At 46.4% G+C, this 18,138-nt stretch overlaps 1 protein-coding gene across 4 annotated transcripts in view; it reads right to left on the minus strand.

The window, feature by feature from the left end:
- Nucleotides 1–18,138, minus strand: part of DVL1 (dishevelled segment polarity protein 1) — a 68,367-nt gene that overhangs the window by 10,160 nt on the left and 40,069 nt on the right. For 3 of the 4 annotated variants that reach the window (XM_088178788.1, XM_088178791.1, XM_088178790.1), the window contains exons 5-11: nucleotides 14,655–14,793; nucleotides 8,904–8,997; nucleotides 7,536–7,605; nucleotides 6,683–6,822; nucleotides 5,431–5,507; nucleotides 4,901–4,968; nucleotides 2,873–3,022 (exon numbers count right to left, since the gene is read on the minus strand). In XM_088178788.1, coding sequence (XP_088034914.1) covers nucleotides 2,873–3,022; nucleotides 4,901–4,968; nucleotides 5,431–5,507; nucleotides 6,683–6,822; nucleotides 7,536–7,605; nucleotides 8,904–8,997; nucleotides 14,655–14,793 — 738 coding nt within the window. The remainder of the gene's footprint in view (nucleotides 1–2,872; nucleotides 3,023–4,900; nucleotides 4,969–5,430; nucleotides 5,508–6,682; nucleotides 6,823–7,535; nucleotides 7,606–8,903; nucleotides 8,998–14,654; nucleotides 14,794–18,138) is intronic. The other variant, XM_088178789.1, reaches the window with a different exon arrangement.

An 18,138-nucleotide genomic window follows, 5' to 3' on the forward strand; every position in this document is an offset into this window, starting at 1 on the left:
CTCCATCTCCATGGAGAAAGAGGATGACCATGGTTCAATCCATGCCCATTTTTTTTATTTAAAGATCTGGATATTTTTGTGGAGAATTGAAATTATAAAAGAAATCTTCCTTCAGTAGAATAAACCAGTGATTTCCTTATAAAAACCCTTCCCAGGGTCCCAGAGGTGGCAGCCTCACAGTCCATTCCTCCCAGGATTTCTTTGCCCTCCATCTTTCTTAAAAAAAGCTTTAAAAAAAGCTCCCAAATGTCTCCACAGCCATTCCCAGTTCACACCATTAAGGGCAGAACTGGATCTCCAGAGGTCTCAATTTTTTACAATAAAATCAGAACAGGGTTGAGGCTGAACTTGTCAAATCCTCCTTCCTGTCCCATCTTCTAGCCTTAAAAAAATTCATTTTAATCTGTTTTTGTGGCCCAGGCCCTTCTCCAGCAGAAATTCCAAAACCCTCCTCCCCTCCCAGCTCCCCACATCACCCACCTTTCAAAAAGCACAAAGGAACCACTTTTGTCCTTTTCCAGCCACCCAAAATTTTGGATAAAAAAAAAAAGGTACAGCAAGCGTGAAACAATGAAAACTGAAAATGCTTCTTGCCATACATGCACTGCCAATATGCATGAAACCATCCCAGACCAGCTCTGCATGCAGCTTCAATACTTACAAACCTCAAATAAAACACTAAAACTTTGCTTTTGCTTTAAGTTAGTTTGGTTAGTGGCAAAAAGCAACATGTCTGGGGAAAAAAATACACCAACAAACTAATATTCAAGTATTTTCTTGGAGACCTGTGATCTGCATATGAACAGAAAATTGGTATTTTCTATTTGCTGTACAAATATGGCAAATTCTGAGATGCATCTGAAATGCTCCCTTTTGGTGTGAATTCAGGCAGCTGTGGAAAATTCCAACCCAGGTCAGGGCAGGTAACAGGGCTGAGCTGAAGGAAGAGGTCACAATAAAAATCAGGGCTACCCTTTATTCTCTTGCATTCCAGAAAGGAAATATTTTAAGTCACAGAAACGAGAAGCTGTCCCCAGAAATGTGGTTCTGTTCCCAAATACATTTATTTTCAAAGCAGAGGGTGCCTGTTCCCCACTTCCCGACCCCAGCACTGCAACCAAGGCACGGCAAACATGAATTGTTCAAGAGGAATGCTGAGTACAGACAGAAAATCAGCAGAGACTTTGGATTCCAGCAGTACCTGAAAGGCTCAAAACCCATCTCAGGATACAGCAGCTTCCTGCTGCAGATTATTTCCCCTCAGTGCTGCTGCCTGATGTCTAAAAACATCTCTGAAAAAAATAAAACCTGGCCTTTCCCTCCAAGGTGAGGTGGAATTCCAGCTTATAAAAATCTGAGGTGCTTTATAGTCAACACCACACAGTTCTTTAAAATCCTCAAAGTGTCCTTCTGAGTTAAATAAAAGGAAATTTTAAATTTTCCAAAATAAGGAGTTGGAGCTTAGTGTTAATAACACCAAGGCCGTGGGTTTGACACCTGTCTGGGCCATTCCCTTGAGATTTGGGCTCACTGATCCTTGTGGGTCCCTTCCAATTCAGAATATTCTGTGATAAGAGGGCTCTTTTGAATTAAAGAAACCTCTCTGAATCATGACAACCTCCTGGTTTCATGGATATGACTATTTTAGACTGCCACAGACTGAAAAAGCAGGAAGGAGGTTGAAGTCCAACCATAATTTCACGTGGGATGTTAAACTTAGTTTTAGCTTGCTCAATAAATTCAAAAAATAGAAAAAAACATTAAAAAGGATAAAAAAGGGTAAAAAAGCATTTAAAAAGATAAAAAACTGATAAAAAAGCATAAAAAAAGGATTTTAAAAATGCATTACAAAAGCACAAAAAATGATAAAAAAAGGATAAAAGGCCATGTGAAAGAAGGATTTCCCCAAATAAAAGACTAACATTATTACTGAAATTTATTAAAAATCAATCAAATGCAAGAAGGGAAAAGAAGGGAGCTCTCCCATCCACCTGAGGGGATAAACCTGAACCAATCTTTAAAATTCACCAGCAACCACTTCTCCCTGAGACACAACCCTGACCAAAAACCTTCCTAACCTTTGCCAAAAGCTTTCCTGCTTCCCCCAAGTGTCAGAAACCACTCAAAGCCTGGCTGGCACTGGCATTGTCACCATGCCCATGGCTGGGCCCTGGTGGCCCCATGGCCAGGCCTTGGTGGCCTCAAAGGCCGGGCCTTGGTGGCTGGGCCCTGGTGGTCCAATGGCCAGGCCTTGGTGGCCCCAAGCTGGGCCCCAGTGGCCCAATGGCCGGGCCTTGGTGGTCCTGAGGCCATGCCCTGGTGAGGAACCTTTGCCAAAAGCTTTCCTGCTTCCCCCAAGTGTCAAAAACCACTCAAAGCCTGGCTGGTGTTGGCATTGTCACCCTGCCCGTGGCTGGGCCCTGGTGGCCCCATGGCCGGGCCTTGGTGGCCCCAAAGCTGGGCCCTGGTAGCCCCATGGCCAGGCCCTGGTGAGGGACCTTTGCTAAAAGCTTTCCTGCTTCCCCCAAGTGTCAGAAGCCACTCAAAGCCTGGCTGGCACTGTCATTGTCACCATGCCTGTGGCTGGGCCCTGGTGGCTCCAAGGCCCTGGTAGCCCCATGGCCGGGCCTTGGTGGTCCCAAAGCTGGGCCCTGGTGATGGACCTTTGCCAAAAGCTTTCCCTGCTTCCCCCAAGTGTCAGAAACCACTCAAAGCCTGGCTGGTGTTGGTGTTGTCACCATGCCCAAGGCCAGGCCTTGGTGGCCTCGAGGCCAGGCCCTGATAGCTGGGCCTTGGTGGCCTCACAAGGCCGGGCCTTGGTGGCCCCCCCGAGCAGCCCCCTGCCCTGGGGGCTGGCCAGGGGGTGACTTACTTTCCGACTCGGGAATTGAGCTTGTTAGTGAGGAGCTGGTAGATGTGGTGATGCTCATGGAGGGGCTCATACCGTAACGGGGGTACGCTCCCGTCATGGCCGTGGTATGAGAGATCCAGGCCGCGGGGTCGATCGGCCGCACCGGCTCAGCTGTGGGGGGAAAAAAAGTAAAGACAACGGGGTCAGGCTTGAAGGAAAGATCAAGATTTTGAAAGATCTGAGAGGGTTTTTCTGGTTTTCTAAAGGTTTCACGTGAGTTAGGCCACACAAACTGTACCACCACAAAAAGACAAAAAAACGGGGGCAGACTTGCAGAAAACACCAAGATTTTGAGCTATCTGAGGGGTTTTCTCATGTTTTCTTGTTGTTTCTCTGGTTTTCTGAGGGTTTCACGTGAGTTAGGCCACACAAACTGTACCACCACAAAAAGACAAAAAACACGGAGCAGACTTGCAGAAAACACCAAGATTTTGAGCTATCTGAGGGGTTTTCTCATGTTTTCTTGTTGTTTCTCTGGTTTTCTGAGGGTTTCACATGAGGGAGATCCCACAGACTGTACTACCACAAAGGGACAGAAAAACAGGGTCAGGAGTGATAGGAAACATCAAGATTTTGAGAGATCTGAAGGGTTTCCTCATGTTTTCTGAGGATTTCACAGGAGTTAGGTCCCATAGTCTGTACCACCACAAAGGGACAGAAAATGAGGTCAGAGCTACAGCAAACACCAAGATTTTGAAATATCTGAGGGGCTTTCTCTGGTTTTCTGAGGGTTTCACATGAGGGAGATCCCACAGACTGTACCACCACAAAGGGACAGAAAACTAGGTCAGATGTGCAGAAAATACCAAGATTTTGAGAGATTTGAGGAGTTTTCTCATGTTGTTTTGTTGTTTCCCTGGTTTTCTGAGGGTTTCACATGAGGGAAGTCCCACAGACTCTACCACCACAAAGGCACAGAAAACAGGGACAGATTTGCAGCAAACACCAAGATTTTCAAGGATCTGAAGGGTTTTCTTGTGGTTATAGTGGTTTTAATAAGGATTTCAGTGAAGTGAGGTCCTGTAGTCTGCACCAGACAAAAGGCACAGAAAATGGGGTCAGATTTGCAGCAAACACCAAGATTTTGAGAGATTTGAGGAGTTTTCTTCTGGTTATAGTGGTTTTAATAAAGATTTCAAGAGAGTAAGGTCCCAAAATCTGCACCACCACAAAGGGACAGCAAAACAGGGTCAAACTTGCAGAAAACAAGATTTTGACTGGTCTGAGGAGTTTTTATTTTGGTTATAACCGGTTTTAATAAGGGTTTCAATGGAGTGAGGTCCTGTAGTCTGCACCAGACAAAAGACACAGAAAACAGGGTCAGCCTTGCAGGAAATATCAAAATTTTGAAAGATCTAAGGGGTTTTCTCTTGTTCTCTTGTTGTTTCTCTGGCTTTCCTATGGGTTTCAAGGGAGCTCCCACAATCTGCACCAGTCTGTTGCATTTATTCCACCCTCATCTTCAATGCCACTCTCATTTTCTGTGCACAAACTGGAACAAACTGGTTCCAGCAGCACCAGCACAGCCCTCACCAGCAGGAGGCAGCTGAGTTTGTCACATCTGCACACATCTTTTAGTCCTACTGAAAACAAGGTAATTTTCAAGGTTTTTTAATGTGCATCACTGCTGCTTCCCTCACATCTTCAAAACACTCAGTTTAAGTTCTCTCTAAAACTTCACCGTGAGAAATGAGGATTTTTAACACTTGGTGTGATTATTTCCAAACCTTTTCTGAACTGAAAGGTTAAGATCACCTCCCAAAAGGTTTGGAGCTCGATCCAAAGATGTGAACCAAGAGAAAAACTCCCAGGAATTCAATGGGCAGTGGAATCTCAGAAAAAGTATCTTGAACCCCAGGCTCCCAATAGAAAAATAAACAAATAAAAGAACTGAATGGGTAGAATCTGTTAGATGCAAAAACAGGTGAAAATATTCCAGACCTTGGGGGCTTCCCAGGAACCCAGCAAAGAGCCCAGATGTGCACTCACCCCTGGGGATGGTAAAATAACTCCTGGGAGTAGGGTCCCAGCATTTGGCTACTGTTAGGCTGATAGGTCTAGGAAGAAAGAGAACAGGTAAGGATGACTTTTAACTTCCCCACAGAGCTGGAAATGCTACAAGAACTATTTGAAAACAAATTTATTCCTATCCAGCGGTTGTCAAGTACATCCTGAGGATGGTTTTGAGAAGCTTTGGAATATTTTCAGTATGAAGCACATCAGGATGTTCCTGGTTATGAACAGATGATGAGCACTGGTGGTGAAATCTGTTGGAAGATCAGCACTTGAGATATTAAAATGCTCATCACATAAACAAACAGCGCTGCTGAAACCAAGCAACTGCTCGCTGGTGTTGGTTTTGGCCAGAACCAACCTCACCTATTCATCATTTACACTGAGAAGTTCACAGCTGAGATGTTCACTCATGCTGATGGATATCAAAATGCTGATTTCTCTGAGGTTTTCCCAGCTCCTGCACACGGAGGAGAAATAGGAAGAGGTTTTTGTGATGTGCTCACCCTGGTTTGGAGACGATTTCCCGTAAAACCCGGACGGCATCGTCATTGCTCATGTTCTCAAAATTGACATCATTCACCTGCAACAGCGCAGAAAGCAGAGGTCAGCCTTTGCAGCAGGAAAGTGAAAGGTGAATTAATTACTTCATTAAATCCCCCAAGTTAAAGGTGATCTAATTACTTCGTTAAATCCCCCAATTTATCTGCCTGGTCACTGCTTCCATTCCTTTAAAATGTCGTTTTTCTCCCAAAGAACCACCAATTTCAGTGATCTTTGTGCCACATTTCTCTGAGGGTGAATAAATTCTGTTCCCTGCTCACTGCAGCCCGTGGGGTTGGGGGGGATTGGCTGAGCACAGCAGCAGGATTTGGGGACAGGGACCCACCTGCAGCAGCAGGGACCTGTGGGAGTGTAAGCTGGGCTTTGCACCATTTATTAGTGGTTTGTCATCAGCCTCATCTGTTTTCCCTCAGAGCCAGGATTAACAGAAAGGTGATTGAGATGATTTTCATGTTCGGGCTTGGATGTTTATTACATCTTATTAAAAATTACAGAAAGCACGACAGCACCTCCAGCTCCTTGCTAGAAGTGGAAAAAAATGGTTCCAAGCTGAGCCTGCTTTAAAGGTTTTTAAAGCTGAACAAACCAATAAAGTTTAAGACCTACATTATTTATCCTTTTGACCCAATAATAGATTACTATGACCGTTAGAGTGACATTTGATTGACCAACCAAAGGTCACTGCCTGAGTTCTGCGAAAAAGAAGATGAACACAGAAAAGGACACCACCCAAAATTCTCCATCTTGTCCCATATCCACCACTACACTGTAAAAACCTCACATTTAAAATCCATCACCCAGTGAAAACACACACATCTAACCCACTACACTATTTGTGATTTCTAAATCATTATTCAGATTTCCAAGCCTTTTCCAAGCTTTCAGACCCAGAGCAGTGTTTTCCAGGGGGTCTGTGCTTGGAAGCACAGAAAGCTCAAAAACTCCAGATTCCTGAGATCCAACAGGAACCCACCTGCAGCAGCAGCAGGCACTCACCTGCAGCAGCAGCAGGCACTCACCTGCAGCAGCAGCAGGCACTCACCTGCAGCAGCAGCAGGCACTCACCTGCAGCAGCAGGCACTCACCTGCAGCAGCAGCAGGCACTCACCTGCAGCAGCAGGCACTCACCTGCAGCAGCAGCAGGCACTCACCTGCAGCAGCAGCAGGGACTCACCTGCAGCAGCAGGGACTCACCTGCAGCAGCATGTCCCCTGGCTCGATGCGCCCGTCCGCTGCCACAGCCCCTCCTTTCATGATGGAGCCGATGTAGATGCCACCGTCACCCCGGTCATTGCTCTGCCCCACGATGCTGATTCCCAGGAAGTTGTACTTTTCTAGATGGACACAAAGTGGAGGGTGGGGAAAAGGAAAAAAAAAAAAACAGAAAGTGACTGGAATGACAGCAAAGAGCGAGGCTGCTTCAGCTCTGAAACATCTCAACACGTCAGCGGGGCAAGGTTGGATTTGCAATGGTCTCAGGCTGCTCTGATGGTGAATATTTGCCTGGCACCTTCAGGGAAAGGCTGCTAAAGACAGGATTTTTTCATCCAAGACAGTGATACATTAAAAAACACATAAAAAACAGCAAGAGGAAGAGCACTGAAAAGATTTGTCCACACCTGGAAATTAGCAGCGATCACATTAAGCAATGTTTGTTCCACACGTCAGAGAGGCAGGAAGGGTTTGGTGCTGCTGAAAGGTGCTGAATTTGTTGGCAGCCCTGCACTTTTCTGTCTGGCTGACAAATGAAACACAGGAGCAGCAGAAATGCAAAGCTCCAGTGTCCTTCTACCCTAACCCCTCACCATTAACTCCACATCCTGGAGTTCCAGCTCCTTCCCTGGAAGGAACACTGGTATAGAAATAACACTGGTGAAAATGGCCCAGCTCTGGATTAGGAATCCAGGCACACTCTCAGCTGCCATCCTCTTTATTCACCTTTCAAACCAAAGAGCTCCCTCCAGGCTCCAAAGGCTCCCTCACCATCACAAAATACATCTCTAGCACTTGAAATTCATCAGAAAAAAAACCGTGGCCGTCCTCTTACCCATGTTGAGTGTGACAGTGATGATGTTTAGGGACATGGTGGAGTCAGTGATGCTGCTGAACGAGGACGACTGCAAAACACAACAGAAAAATCTCAAGGTTTTAAATGGCTCAGAGTAAGAATTGTTGAGGATTAACTCATCAGGAATTGATTAACAGCTTTCCAATTGAAAGGCATCCGGAAATTATTGAGCTTTCCTCAAAATTATGCTTCTCTCAGAAACGTTAAGGAAAGAAATCTGAGCAGAGTCTGCACTTTCTCCAAAGGTCTGATCACAAAACACACAGAGCATGTTCCTGTATTGAAGTTTCTCAACTGAACTTCCCCTGGAATTATTTCTGCTCCCTAGCTGTGACTGACAGGCAAATACTTAGATCCTGAAGTGCCACGGGGAGTGTGAATTATTGCACCCACAGCTCCTCCTTGAAGGGAGGAGTGAACAGCACATGATCCAGCAGGAAGTGAGAGCAGAGACACTCCCCTGCCTCCAAAATTAAATACAAAGGTGCCTATCAAAAATCTTGTAAAACACTGTCCTGTGATAAAATGTGAGGTCATTCTTCCATGTGTGAAGACTGAGATTTATGGGGGAACACAACAGGCACTTCAGGAGTGTCCATGGGGTCACCCTCACCCTGCTCCAGGGACTGGCAAAGGGAAAGATTGGGGATTCCCTATAAACCTGGAATTCTCCCTGAGCTGAGTGCAGGTCTCAGGGTATCTCACACCCCTTCTGTGGACACACACATTCACAGAGCTGGGGAATTCCAGCTTGGGAATTCTTTTCCAGGCCTGGATTTCTCCTGACTCTCAGCTCCATTCCCAGGCTGACAAGCTGACTGCAGCTTCAGTTAGGGAGGAGTCTCCCAGGGTGAGAACATGGTGACAAACAGAGTGGAATTCATCACCAACATTAACCCCTGGTGTCTTTCCCGTGGGACACATCCTGAGGTGCTGTCCCAGGGATGTTTTTCCCAATTGTCCAATGAGCTCCTGTCCTGGCTCCATGTAACACATTTTAAATCCAAACTGTCTGTACAATAAATTGACTTTTTTTCCCCAAAGAGCCCCGTGTGTGTTGCTGTCCTTTCTCTCTCTTTTCAGCACAATAACCACACCCTTCCCACATCACAATGGAGCTTCTCCTCCAGAGACTGATCTTGGAAAAGACAAGAAATGGGATCGCTGAAAGGAGAGAGGTGAAAACTTGACTTTGGAGCTGTGGAATTTCAAAAGCAGACATTCACATGGGAGCCTTCCCAGTGAATCCCAACAGGCACAGAGCTGTCCTGGATCCCTCCCTGAGCGAGCAGCACCACTCCAAAAACGCCAGCTGAGCTCCGTGGATGCTGCTGGTGCCGGGCTTACCCTGTCAATCTGCCTCATCCTCTGTTTCCTCCTCCGGCGTTTGTGCTTGCGGATGAGCCGGGATGAAGTGCTCTGCTCCGTGGAGCTGCTCAACCTGAGGGCAACGACAGCAAAGTCAGCCCTGCGAGGCTCAGCCGAGCCTGCATTTGCTGCCAGAAAGAGCCCCCCACTGCAGCAGCAGGAGAGGGGAAATCACACAGACAACCCAGGAGGAGACGGCAGCTAAACAACAGCAGGAATGAATTAATAATTTAATGTTACACAGTATAATTCAGCATTTGTTTTCTTCTGGGAACAGTCTGAGTTCAAGCCTTAATGCTCATTTTTGTGAGTCCTGTCACGGTGCTGTATTTTCTTCCACTGTCACCAAGAATCCAAGGTTTGCATTTAAAGCAATCAAACAGAAATTGGGAACAGGGGGACAGTGAATGTGATTCACCTTCACACATTCTGTTAAGTTTTGTTTTGCTGTGGGTTTTTTCCAGGCTCTTCAAAGTTGCAGAACCTAAATGTGCCACATTTCACATAGAAATCTTTAAGGTCTTTAAGAGTTTGCAGCATTTATCAAGCTCACTTTACAGACAGCAGAATGAGACAGAAATGGATTTGCCCAAATTAATTTCAAGAGCCTGGAACAAAGCCTAGATTATTAAGATACCACTATAACACCAGAGAGACATCTCTCTTCTATTTAATATGTTAAGAATGGAAAAAGAAAAAAAAAAAAAAGACAAAGATAAAGCAATCCTCCATCATTAACCAAGATTTAAAAACCCAACTTTATACAACACAAAACAAACAGTGCCAGGCTTTTCCCCCCCAGTTTCCACATCCCTGCCTTCCACGTTCCAACCACAGGCAGGAATGTGAAAATACCTCCAAAACTTGATGCCAGCAATTCCAAAAAGGAGTTTGGTGTCCTGAGAGCACAGGAAACCCCTCTGGCCTGAAATATTTTTATCAAGTATCACCCCTGGAGGTGCTGGAGCTGCACAGAGGGTGTGAATCTCCTGACATTCCCTGCGAGCTCACACAACTATTTCAGGCATGTTAACCTCACACACTCCTTTTTCCCCTGAGGAGACAAGGGGTGGGATTTTTTCAAAAAGAGATCCAAAATGTGATAATTCCTGGGGTGTGGAAACAGCTCACACAGCACCTGGGGTTGGGAAAATAAGGAAAAATAAGGAGGTGTCAAACCCAGAGCTCCCAAAACCGGGCTTGACACAAAAATCTCCTCTTTCATTTTGCTATCAATATTTTCCCCCTTTCCTGCTTCCTCTCCCATTTCCTTCTCCTCCTCTTCCTCCCTCCCAGAACATCTCACCAGAGGATTCAGGTGAAACCTCCCAGTTGAGGAGAATCTGAGCAAAGCCAAGGCTCGTTGCTCACTCCACAGTGGAGCTGCCTTCTCTCAGAAAAGGACATTTTTTCTCTCAAATTAAACCAGCAAAACCTGAAGTTTCCTGGCAAATCTCTGAGCTCCCCTTAGCAGGTGACAACACGTGAGAAGTGAAGTTGTTCTCTGCTGTGTTTTTGCCATCCTGCTCAATGTGAGGATGGAAAAATGAGAATCAGCTCCTCAGAAAAGCCCCAGCTCGGGTTTAATTCAAGGGGGACACAAAACATTGCAGGGAAAAAATTGGGAGTTAAAACAGCCTCTCCCATCAGCTGCACGAAACTGATGATCAGAAGGCTCTGCAGGAAGATTTTTACACCTATTTTCATGTAGCTGTGGCACATTTCATCATCTCTCCCTGTAATTTCTGCTCAATCCACAGCCTTGATGCATCCTCGCTGAATTCTTAATATTCTGGGAGCATCTGGATGCTAAAAAAGCAGCTCAAACTTATTTTAATGAGGAATATTTTGCTCTCTGAAGCATCTCCAGAAATACAGGGTAAAAGTTGTTATTATTACAATCTGATGAGCAAGACAAGATGGCAAATTTGAGCTTTTGAGACGAAGTGCAAAGATGAAAAACAAATCTGGAATTATCACTACCAATTAATTTCCTGCACCAGCTACTGCCCAAAACCCTGACTGCACTTCTAGCACAAAGGCCAATAAATATCACAGAAGAGATTTTAAAAAAAATTCTAATATTTGTAATAGTAATATTTTTTTCTCCATTCTACAGTTCCTAAAGGACAGGGAAAAAAAGGCAACATTTGTTAAAGAAAACTTATCCACGTGGCTTAAAAAGAAATTATGGTGATTTCTTAAATGAGAAATAAACAATTTTTTTTGCAGTGAATTCTTTTAGTTGCATTGAACTGAGAGCAGCAATTGCTGACAATAATCCTACAGCTACAGGTTCAGATTTGTTAAGACTTTAGAGAAAACATAAAAAAGGTTTTTACTGTGAATTCCCTACATCAACCTGTGTTCAAAAGCCAACCGGCAAACACAAGCATTCAATTACAACACACTTTGAAAAAAGAAATGAAATAAATGATTGTGCTCCCACTGTCACTGTGGAATGTCTGTGACCACATTAATCCACCAAAACACAAGATTATTCTTTAGCTGAATGCAACAATGCTGGGGATTGCCCAGCTCTGCTGCACTGCTCTGACTTCAAATAAAATTAAATCAAACACACGGAGAAGCATCCTCATCCTCAGAGCCCCTTCCCCTCCAGGACAGCACCAACCTTCCCACCTCACACCCCCCTCACACAGAACCCTGCAGGGCTGGGTCTGCCAGGACCAAACTGAGCCCTGTGTGCCCACCAGGACCCAAACTGAGCCCTGTGTGCCCACCAGGACCCAAACTGAGCCCTGTGTGCCCACCAGGACCCAAACTGAGCCCTGTGTGCCCACCAGAACCAAACTGAGCCCTGTGTGCCCATCAGAACCAAACTGAGCCCTGTGTGCCCACCAGGACCCAAACTGAGCCCTGTGTGCCCATCAGGACCAAACTGAGCCCTGTGTGCCCACCAGAACCCAAACTGAGCCCTGTGTGCCCATCAGAACCAAACTGAGCCCTGTGTGCCCATCAGAACCAAACTGAGCCCTGTGTGCCCACCAGAACCAAACTGAGCCCTGTGTGCCCATCAGAACCAAACTGAGCCCTGTGTGCCCACCAGAACCAAACTGAGCCCTGTGTGCCCACCAGGACCCAAACTGAGCCCTGTGTGCCCATCAGAACCAAACTGAGCCCTGTGTGCCCACCAGGACCCAAACTGAGCCCTGTGTGCCCACCAGGACCCAAACTGAGCCCTCTGTGCCCATCAGAACCAAACTGAGCCCTGTGTGCCCACCAGAACCCAAACTGAGCCCTGTGTGCCCACCAGAACCAAACTGAGCCCTCTGTGCCCATCAGAACCAAACTGAGCCCTGTGTGCCCATCAGAACCAAACTGAGCCCTGTGTGCCCACCAGGACCCAAACTGAGCCCTGTGTGCCCATCAGAACCCAAACTGAGCCCTGTGTGCCCACCAGAACCCAAACTGAGCCCTGTGTGCCCACCAGAACCAAACTGAGCCCTGTGTGCCCACCAGAACCAAACTGAGCCCTGTGTGCCCATCAGAACCCAAACTGAGCCCTGTGTGCCCATCAGAACCCAAACTGAGCCCTGTGTGCCCACCAGAACCAAACTGAGCCCTGTGTGCCCATCAGAACCAAACTGAGCCCTGTGTGCCCACCAGGACCCAAACTGAGCCCTGTGTGCCCATCAGAACCAAACTGAGCCCTGTGTGCCCACCAGAACCCAAACTGAGCCCTGTGTGCCCATCAGAACCAAACTGAGCCCTGTGTGCCCACCAGAACCCAAACTGAGCCCTCTGTGCCCATCAGGACCAAACTGAGCCCTGTGTGCCCACCAGGACCCAAACTGAGCCCTGTGTGCCCACCAGGACCAAACTGAGCCCTGTGTGCCCACTCTGATGTGCCCAGCAGGAACCAAAATGAACCTTCTGACCCCTCTGTGCCCACCCTGGTGTCCCCACACCCAAACTGAGCCCTCTGTGCCCACCCTGGTGTCCCCACACCCAAACTCACCCCTCTGCCCCCTCTGTGCCCAGCCTGGTGCCTCCAGCAGCAGCTCTGGAACCTTCTCCATTTGCTCTTTGCCTGATTTGCCTCTACAGAAAACTTCTCCCTGCCAGCACAAAGTCTCCTGTGCCTGAGAACATCATCCCTGGAACACAACAGCATACCTTGGAGCATTCCTCTGAGTGGTTCTTCCTGACTAGCTGGCCTGGCAGCTCTTCCCTGTGCCAAAAAACTCCTGCCCCAGCCTCCAGAGGGAAAGGCAGGCACAGCAGCTTCCAAGAATCTCTTTCTTCTCAGGTCAGACTCAGGAAGTTGGATGATTTTAATTCATACAGAAATATTTCACTGGGTCTGTTCTAATGTGGCCCAGTGAGCACCCTGAGCTAATCCTGCCCCACTGCACTGCCTGCTGCCATGGAAATTATTCTTTTATTTACAAGAAACCCAAATCAGCTGCAGGCTTCTTCTTGTTGTTGTTGTGGGTTCGAGTTTTTAGGGGAGGGCTCAGGGTGCATTCGGGGTTAAGGACTGATCTTGCTCATGAATATCCAGAAATGTGATTTTTTTGTATCTCCAGGTGTTGTCAGCTTCACCATGGAACGGTTTGGGTTGGAAGGGACTTGAAACTCATCTCATTCCAGCCCCTGCCATGTCCAGGGACACCCTGCACTTCACTGGGACTGCAAAGTAAGTTCTTGAAACTAATTCAGGATTAAATCTCCAATTTAGTTACCCTTTCAGCCCTTTGGGAACACTCAGCCTTTAATCACAACTGTGAGCTCTTTAAGCCCTGATCAACTTCAAGATCCACCAAGATCCAGAAGCTGATCATGTTTGCAAACACAGCAAGGGCTTCAGGATCTCCAGTGATAAAATTGCTGTTTTTATTAAAATTGCCACGTTCTACCTTACCAGTTTTAGCTGCAGATCCCTGTGACCCACCAGAGATCTGTCACCCTGCTGTTCTCTGACAAATCCATGAGGGATTTTCAGAGTCCACGAGGATAAACAACAGCTCTAGAGCCAGTGACCAAGAAAAGGAAGAATATTCTAGAGAACGTGACCAGGAAAAGGAAGAAAAATAGTTTTGATTGGTTTTACATCCATGAAAATAAGTATTTTGAATCCATGAAATGTATTGACTTGAAGACTTCTTAAAGAAAAACAAAAATATCTGTAGATATAACAAAAAAATGTCTTGAAATGAGAGGTATTTTTCAAGTGGGGAATAATTGCCTGCACAAAAAGAAAAGAAATAATGAAGAAACCATAAATGCATGGCAGCCCAGGCTGCCTTTGCAACAGCATTAACTTTGATGAATTCCTGAACTGCTCATAGGTCTCAGACTATGCAATTATCCAGGAATTCCTTTATAATTGAGCTCCAGTGAAGTGCACACTTATTAGGAATCTGTGCTGACAGTGTTTTAATATTCACACCATTACTTTATAAACAGGCAGGCAGTTGCACAGCGCTTTGATCTTGAAACGTGGCCACTCTTGCTGTGAAAAGGAAAGGAGCAGAGCTTTGCTTTCAACTGGAGCAGAGGTTTGGACAGCCTGGACAGTGCCCTAATAACTGAGGAGTGACTCCACACAGTGATGGCATTGATGGATAACCAGTGCTCAAATCCCAGAAGAAATGAAACGAAAATAAAATTAAAAATAAACAAATAAAAAAATAAAAAAAAGAAAAAAAGAGAAAATGAAATCAGAAGAGCCCAAGAAGATGCCAGGAGCTGTGTGGGCTGTACCTGCTGGTGTTGTCATCATCCTCAGAGTCGATGAAGCTGCTGGACTCCAGCTCGCTGCTCATCATGGTGGAGGAGCTGTCGTAGCCAGGGGGGTGCTCACGGTGCCTGTCCAGCTTGGGGTGCCCGTTGATCCTGGGGACTGGAAAAGCACAACAAAGGCAAGGTCACAGCACTGGGAAGTTGTGGTGAGGCTGCCTGCAACAGGAGGCTGGACAGTGTTCAAGGAATAAAGCAGGGATTTATATTAAAATGTGTTTATTAAAAGGGTGTTTAAGTATTTAAAAGGTATTTTAGGTAAATAGTAGGGATTTATTAAAAGGCTTCCAAGGATTCACCTTGGGCAGCACAAGAGCCTGGCTGAGGCTACACCCAAGATTGAGGCCAAGTCAGGAGTTTTCACACTTTTCTAAGTTTTGGGCCATTTCCACATTGGGGTTAATTGTCCAATTCCAGCTCCAGGAGAAGAAGCAGGAATGGAGGAAGCCAAGGCGTGGAATAAATCTGCTTTATACCTCCCAAGCAGCACCAGGGAGGCTGAAGCTCACAAGAAAGGTTTCCTGTGTTATTAAGGTGTGCATTTAAATCCATAAAGGGTTTTTTTTGCAATTTCCCTGCCCAAGTAAAATTCACTTTTCCAAGCTTTTCTAATGTGAGCCAGCACTGTCTGGGGACAATAAACCATTATTACAATTGAGTACTTTCACAAACCATGATTACAAGGGGTTTACTCATAAAATATTCCCATGCAACTTCCTAAAGAAACAAGAATTTTTGTTGCTTGAAGAGAGAAAAGGGGAGCTCTGACATTCAGATTTTTTTTTCCCAGATCAGTTTTCCTTAGGAGTTTATTGACGTTTATATCTGCAGTGTCCAAAAAAAAAAAGTTTCATTATGTCCCTCAAGCCACCACGTTCTGTTTGTGGGGATTATTTTGCAAGCAGGGAATACACAAAGTCTAGAGAAGAATCAAAGATTGCCTGCTCTGGTTCAGCTCCTGCCCCATTAATGAGCAGGGACTTTGTGCCCTGGTCCCCCCTGCCCTGTCCCTTCATGAGAGGGTGGCAGAGTGCAGCAGGACAGGGGGACAGCAGCCTCCAAGAGCTGAGAATAAAGCATAGCCTGCGAGGGTGAAATGTGTCCTCCCTGACTTTTATCAAGAGCAGGACAGGCCCTGCCTGAGGGACAAAAACGCTTCAAAGAGCAAATCAAGCAAAGCCTGAGAGCAGAAAGGGAAGAGCAGCAACTGCTCAGGCAGCCACGGGGCCAGAAAAGGGTCAGGGGGACACCCAGGAGAGTCAGGATCAAAACAAGAACCCTCCCACCCCTTCCAAAAGTCCCTCCCATTTATTAACAGGAAATGTGCTATCAATTCCTCAATATAGGCTTGGAGATGTGCTATCAATTCCTCAATAAAGAATTGGAGATGTGCTATCAATTCCTCAATAAAGAATTGGAGATGTGCTATCAATTCCCCAATAAAGAACTGGAAATGTCTTATCAATTCCTCAATAAAGAATTGGAAATGTCTCATCAATTCTTCAATAAAATCTTGAAACCCTGCTGGGTGCAGGGCTCAGTCCCTGCTGCTTAAACAGGGAAGGACACTGGGAATGGGGAAGGACAATGGGGGAAGGACACTGGGAATGGGGAAGGACAATGGGAATGGGGAAGGACAATGGGGGAAGGACAATGGGAAAGGGGAAGGACACTGGGAATGGGGAAGGACAATGGGATTGTCACCTGCTGCCTTATGGGCACATCCCTGTACCCTGACCTGCCCTGGGATTGGAGTTTTTTGGAAGCTCGAGCAGCCTCCAATCCCTCCAGGATGAACATTCCCATCCCAGCCGTTCTCCAGTTCCATTCCTGCAGGATCCTCTGCACTCAGATTGCTCCAAAACCCCCACACTGCAGCAGCGAGGGGAAACCTGCATCTGCAGCAGCTCCTCTTCCCAAATTTTTGGGATGTGGGAGCCTGGAGGGCTCCTCCAGACACAGCCATTCCTCAGCTGGCTGCACAAAATTCAGGCTCACCCCACTGGGCTGCTGAAACCCCAGCGTTGACATCTTGTCAGAAACTGAGCAGCAGCCACAGAACGTTCCTCAACACCCAGAAAAAAAAAAAAAAAAAAAAGAAAACCACACCAAAAAACCAACTTGCTCCTTAATTACCACCCTAATTAGAGCTTCCACAGGCCCCTTTCCCACTCCTCCTCAGCAAACTGACGTGGGGGCTTTGTTCCTCCCAGCCAGGGGTCCCCAAACTTGTGCCAGGCAAACCTCCCACCACCCTAATTAAGATCCTCACTCTACTTTCACTTAACAGGAATTTGTCAACTTCCCAAAGAAAGGATTTTTGTGGCTTGAAGAGAGAAAAGGGGAGCTCTGACATCCTGATTTTTTTTTTTTCCAGATCACTTTTCCTCGAGATTTTCTTGGTGCTTGTATCTGCAGTGTCCAAAAAAAAAAAGTTTTATTATGTTCCTCAAGCCACCACGTTCTCTTTGTGGGGATTGTTTTGAAATCAGAGAACACAGGAGCACAGATGGAGATTCATCGTGCATTTAAAACAGGAATTAAATTTAAGGGAAATGGGTGGAAGAGCTTAGGGATACCCAAAATCCTTTTGCATTTTCAATGGGAAGGGGTGTGAAAACGCTGTCACATCACCCAGGTGTGTCCCACACCTTCCAGCTGCACTTGGAATCAATTATTTATCACAGCCTGTGCGTGTGGAAGTGCCCAGCAGCAATTCAGCAGAAATTTCTGGGCTGAGTAATCCTGCAGCAATGAAGGCAAACATCCAAGCTGCTCGTGGTGAAGAATCCACCCAGGGCAGCACATTGTTAATTATCACCCACTGGGGAATTCACCAGCACCCCAACTCCAAACCAAACCTCTGCAAAGGATCTTCCTGCACTCCCAGCCCAGGCTGAAAGTCTTCCAGTAAAATCAGGCGAGAATTTTTGGGAATTAAAATGGAGAGCAGCACAGAAAAATCTTTGTTTAGTGTCCACTTTCCTTCCCTGGGGTTTTCCCCAACCTTAATTCTGTGGAACTTCTCAATCCTCTGGGCTCAGTGGACTCAGCCTGTCTGACCTGTTCAGGTTTCAGCTCAGTGCTCCTCTGTTCCCAAATGTTCCCTCACACCTTTTCTCACTTCACCTGTTTGAAATGAAGGCTGGAACACCCTGCTCCTCTTTTCTCGTGGAACAAGAACTCCTTTCCCTCGAGGGAAATCCTCTTTGCCAGGGTGAGTGATTCTTTTTTGTACCAAACACTCACGAACACAGGGGATTGTGCTGCTGGCTGAGCTGCTCCTGTGCCTCTGGAATAAAACCAGTGGCACAAAGCTGTGAGTAACTCCGAGCTGCAGGAGATGCCTGTCCCTGCCCCTGTGCAGGGCTGTAATTTGGGCATTATCCCAACGAGTCTCTGCAGGACTCTCACTGCATTTCCTGCTTTCTGCAGGCAGAGGATTTTC

Source organism: Sturnus vulgaris, chromosome 25 (assembly GCF_052056855.1).
Source record: "Sturnus vulgaris isolate bStuVul1 chromosome 25, bStuVul1.hap1, whole genome shotgun sequence".
In the NCBI taxonomy this organism is placed as follows: Eukaryota; Metazoa; Chordata; class Aves; order Passeriformes; family Sturnidae; genus Sturnus; species Sturnus vulgaris.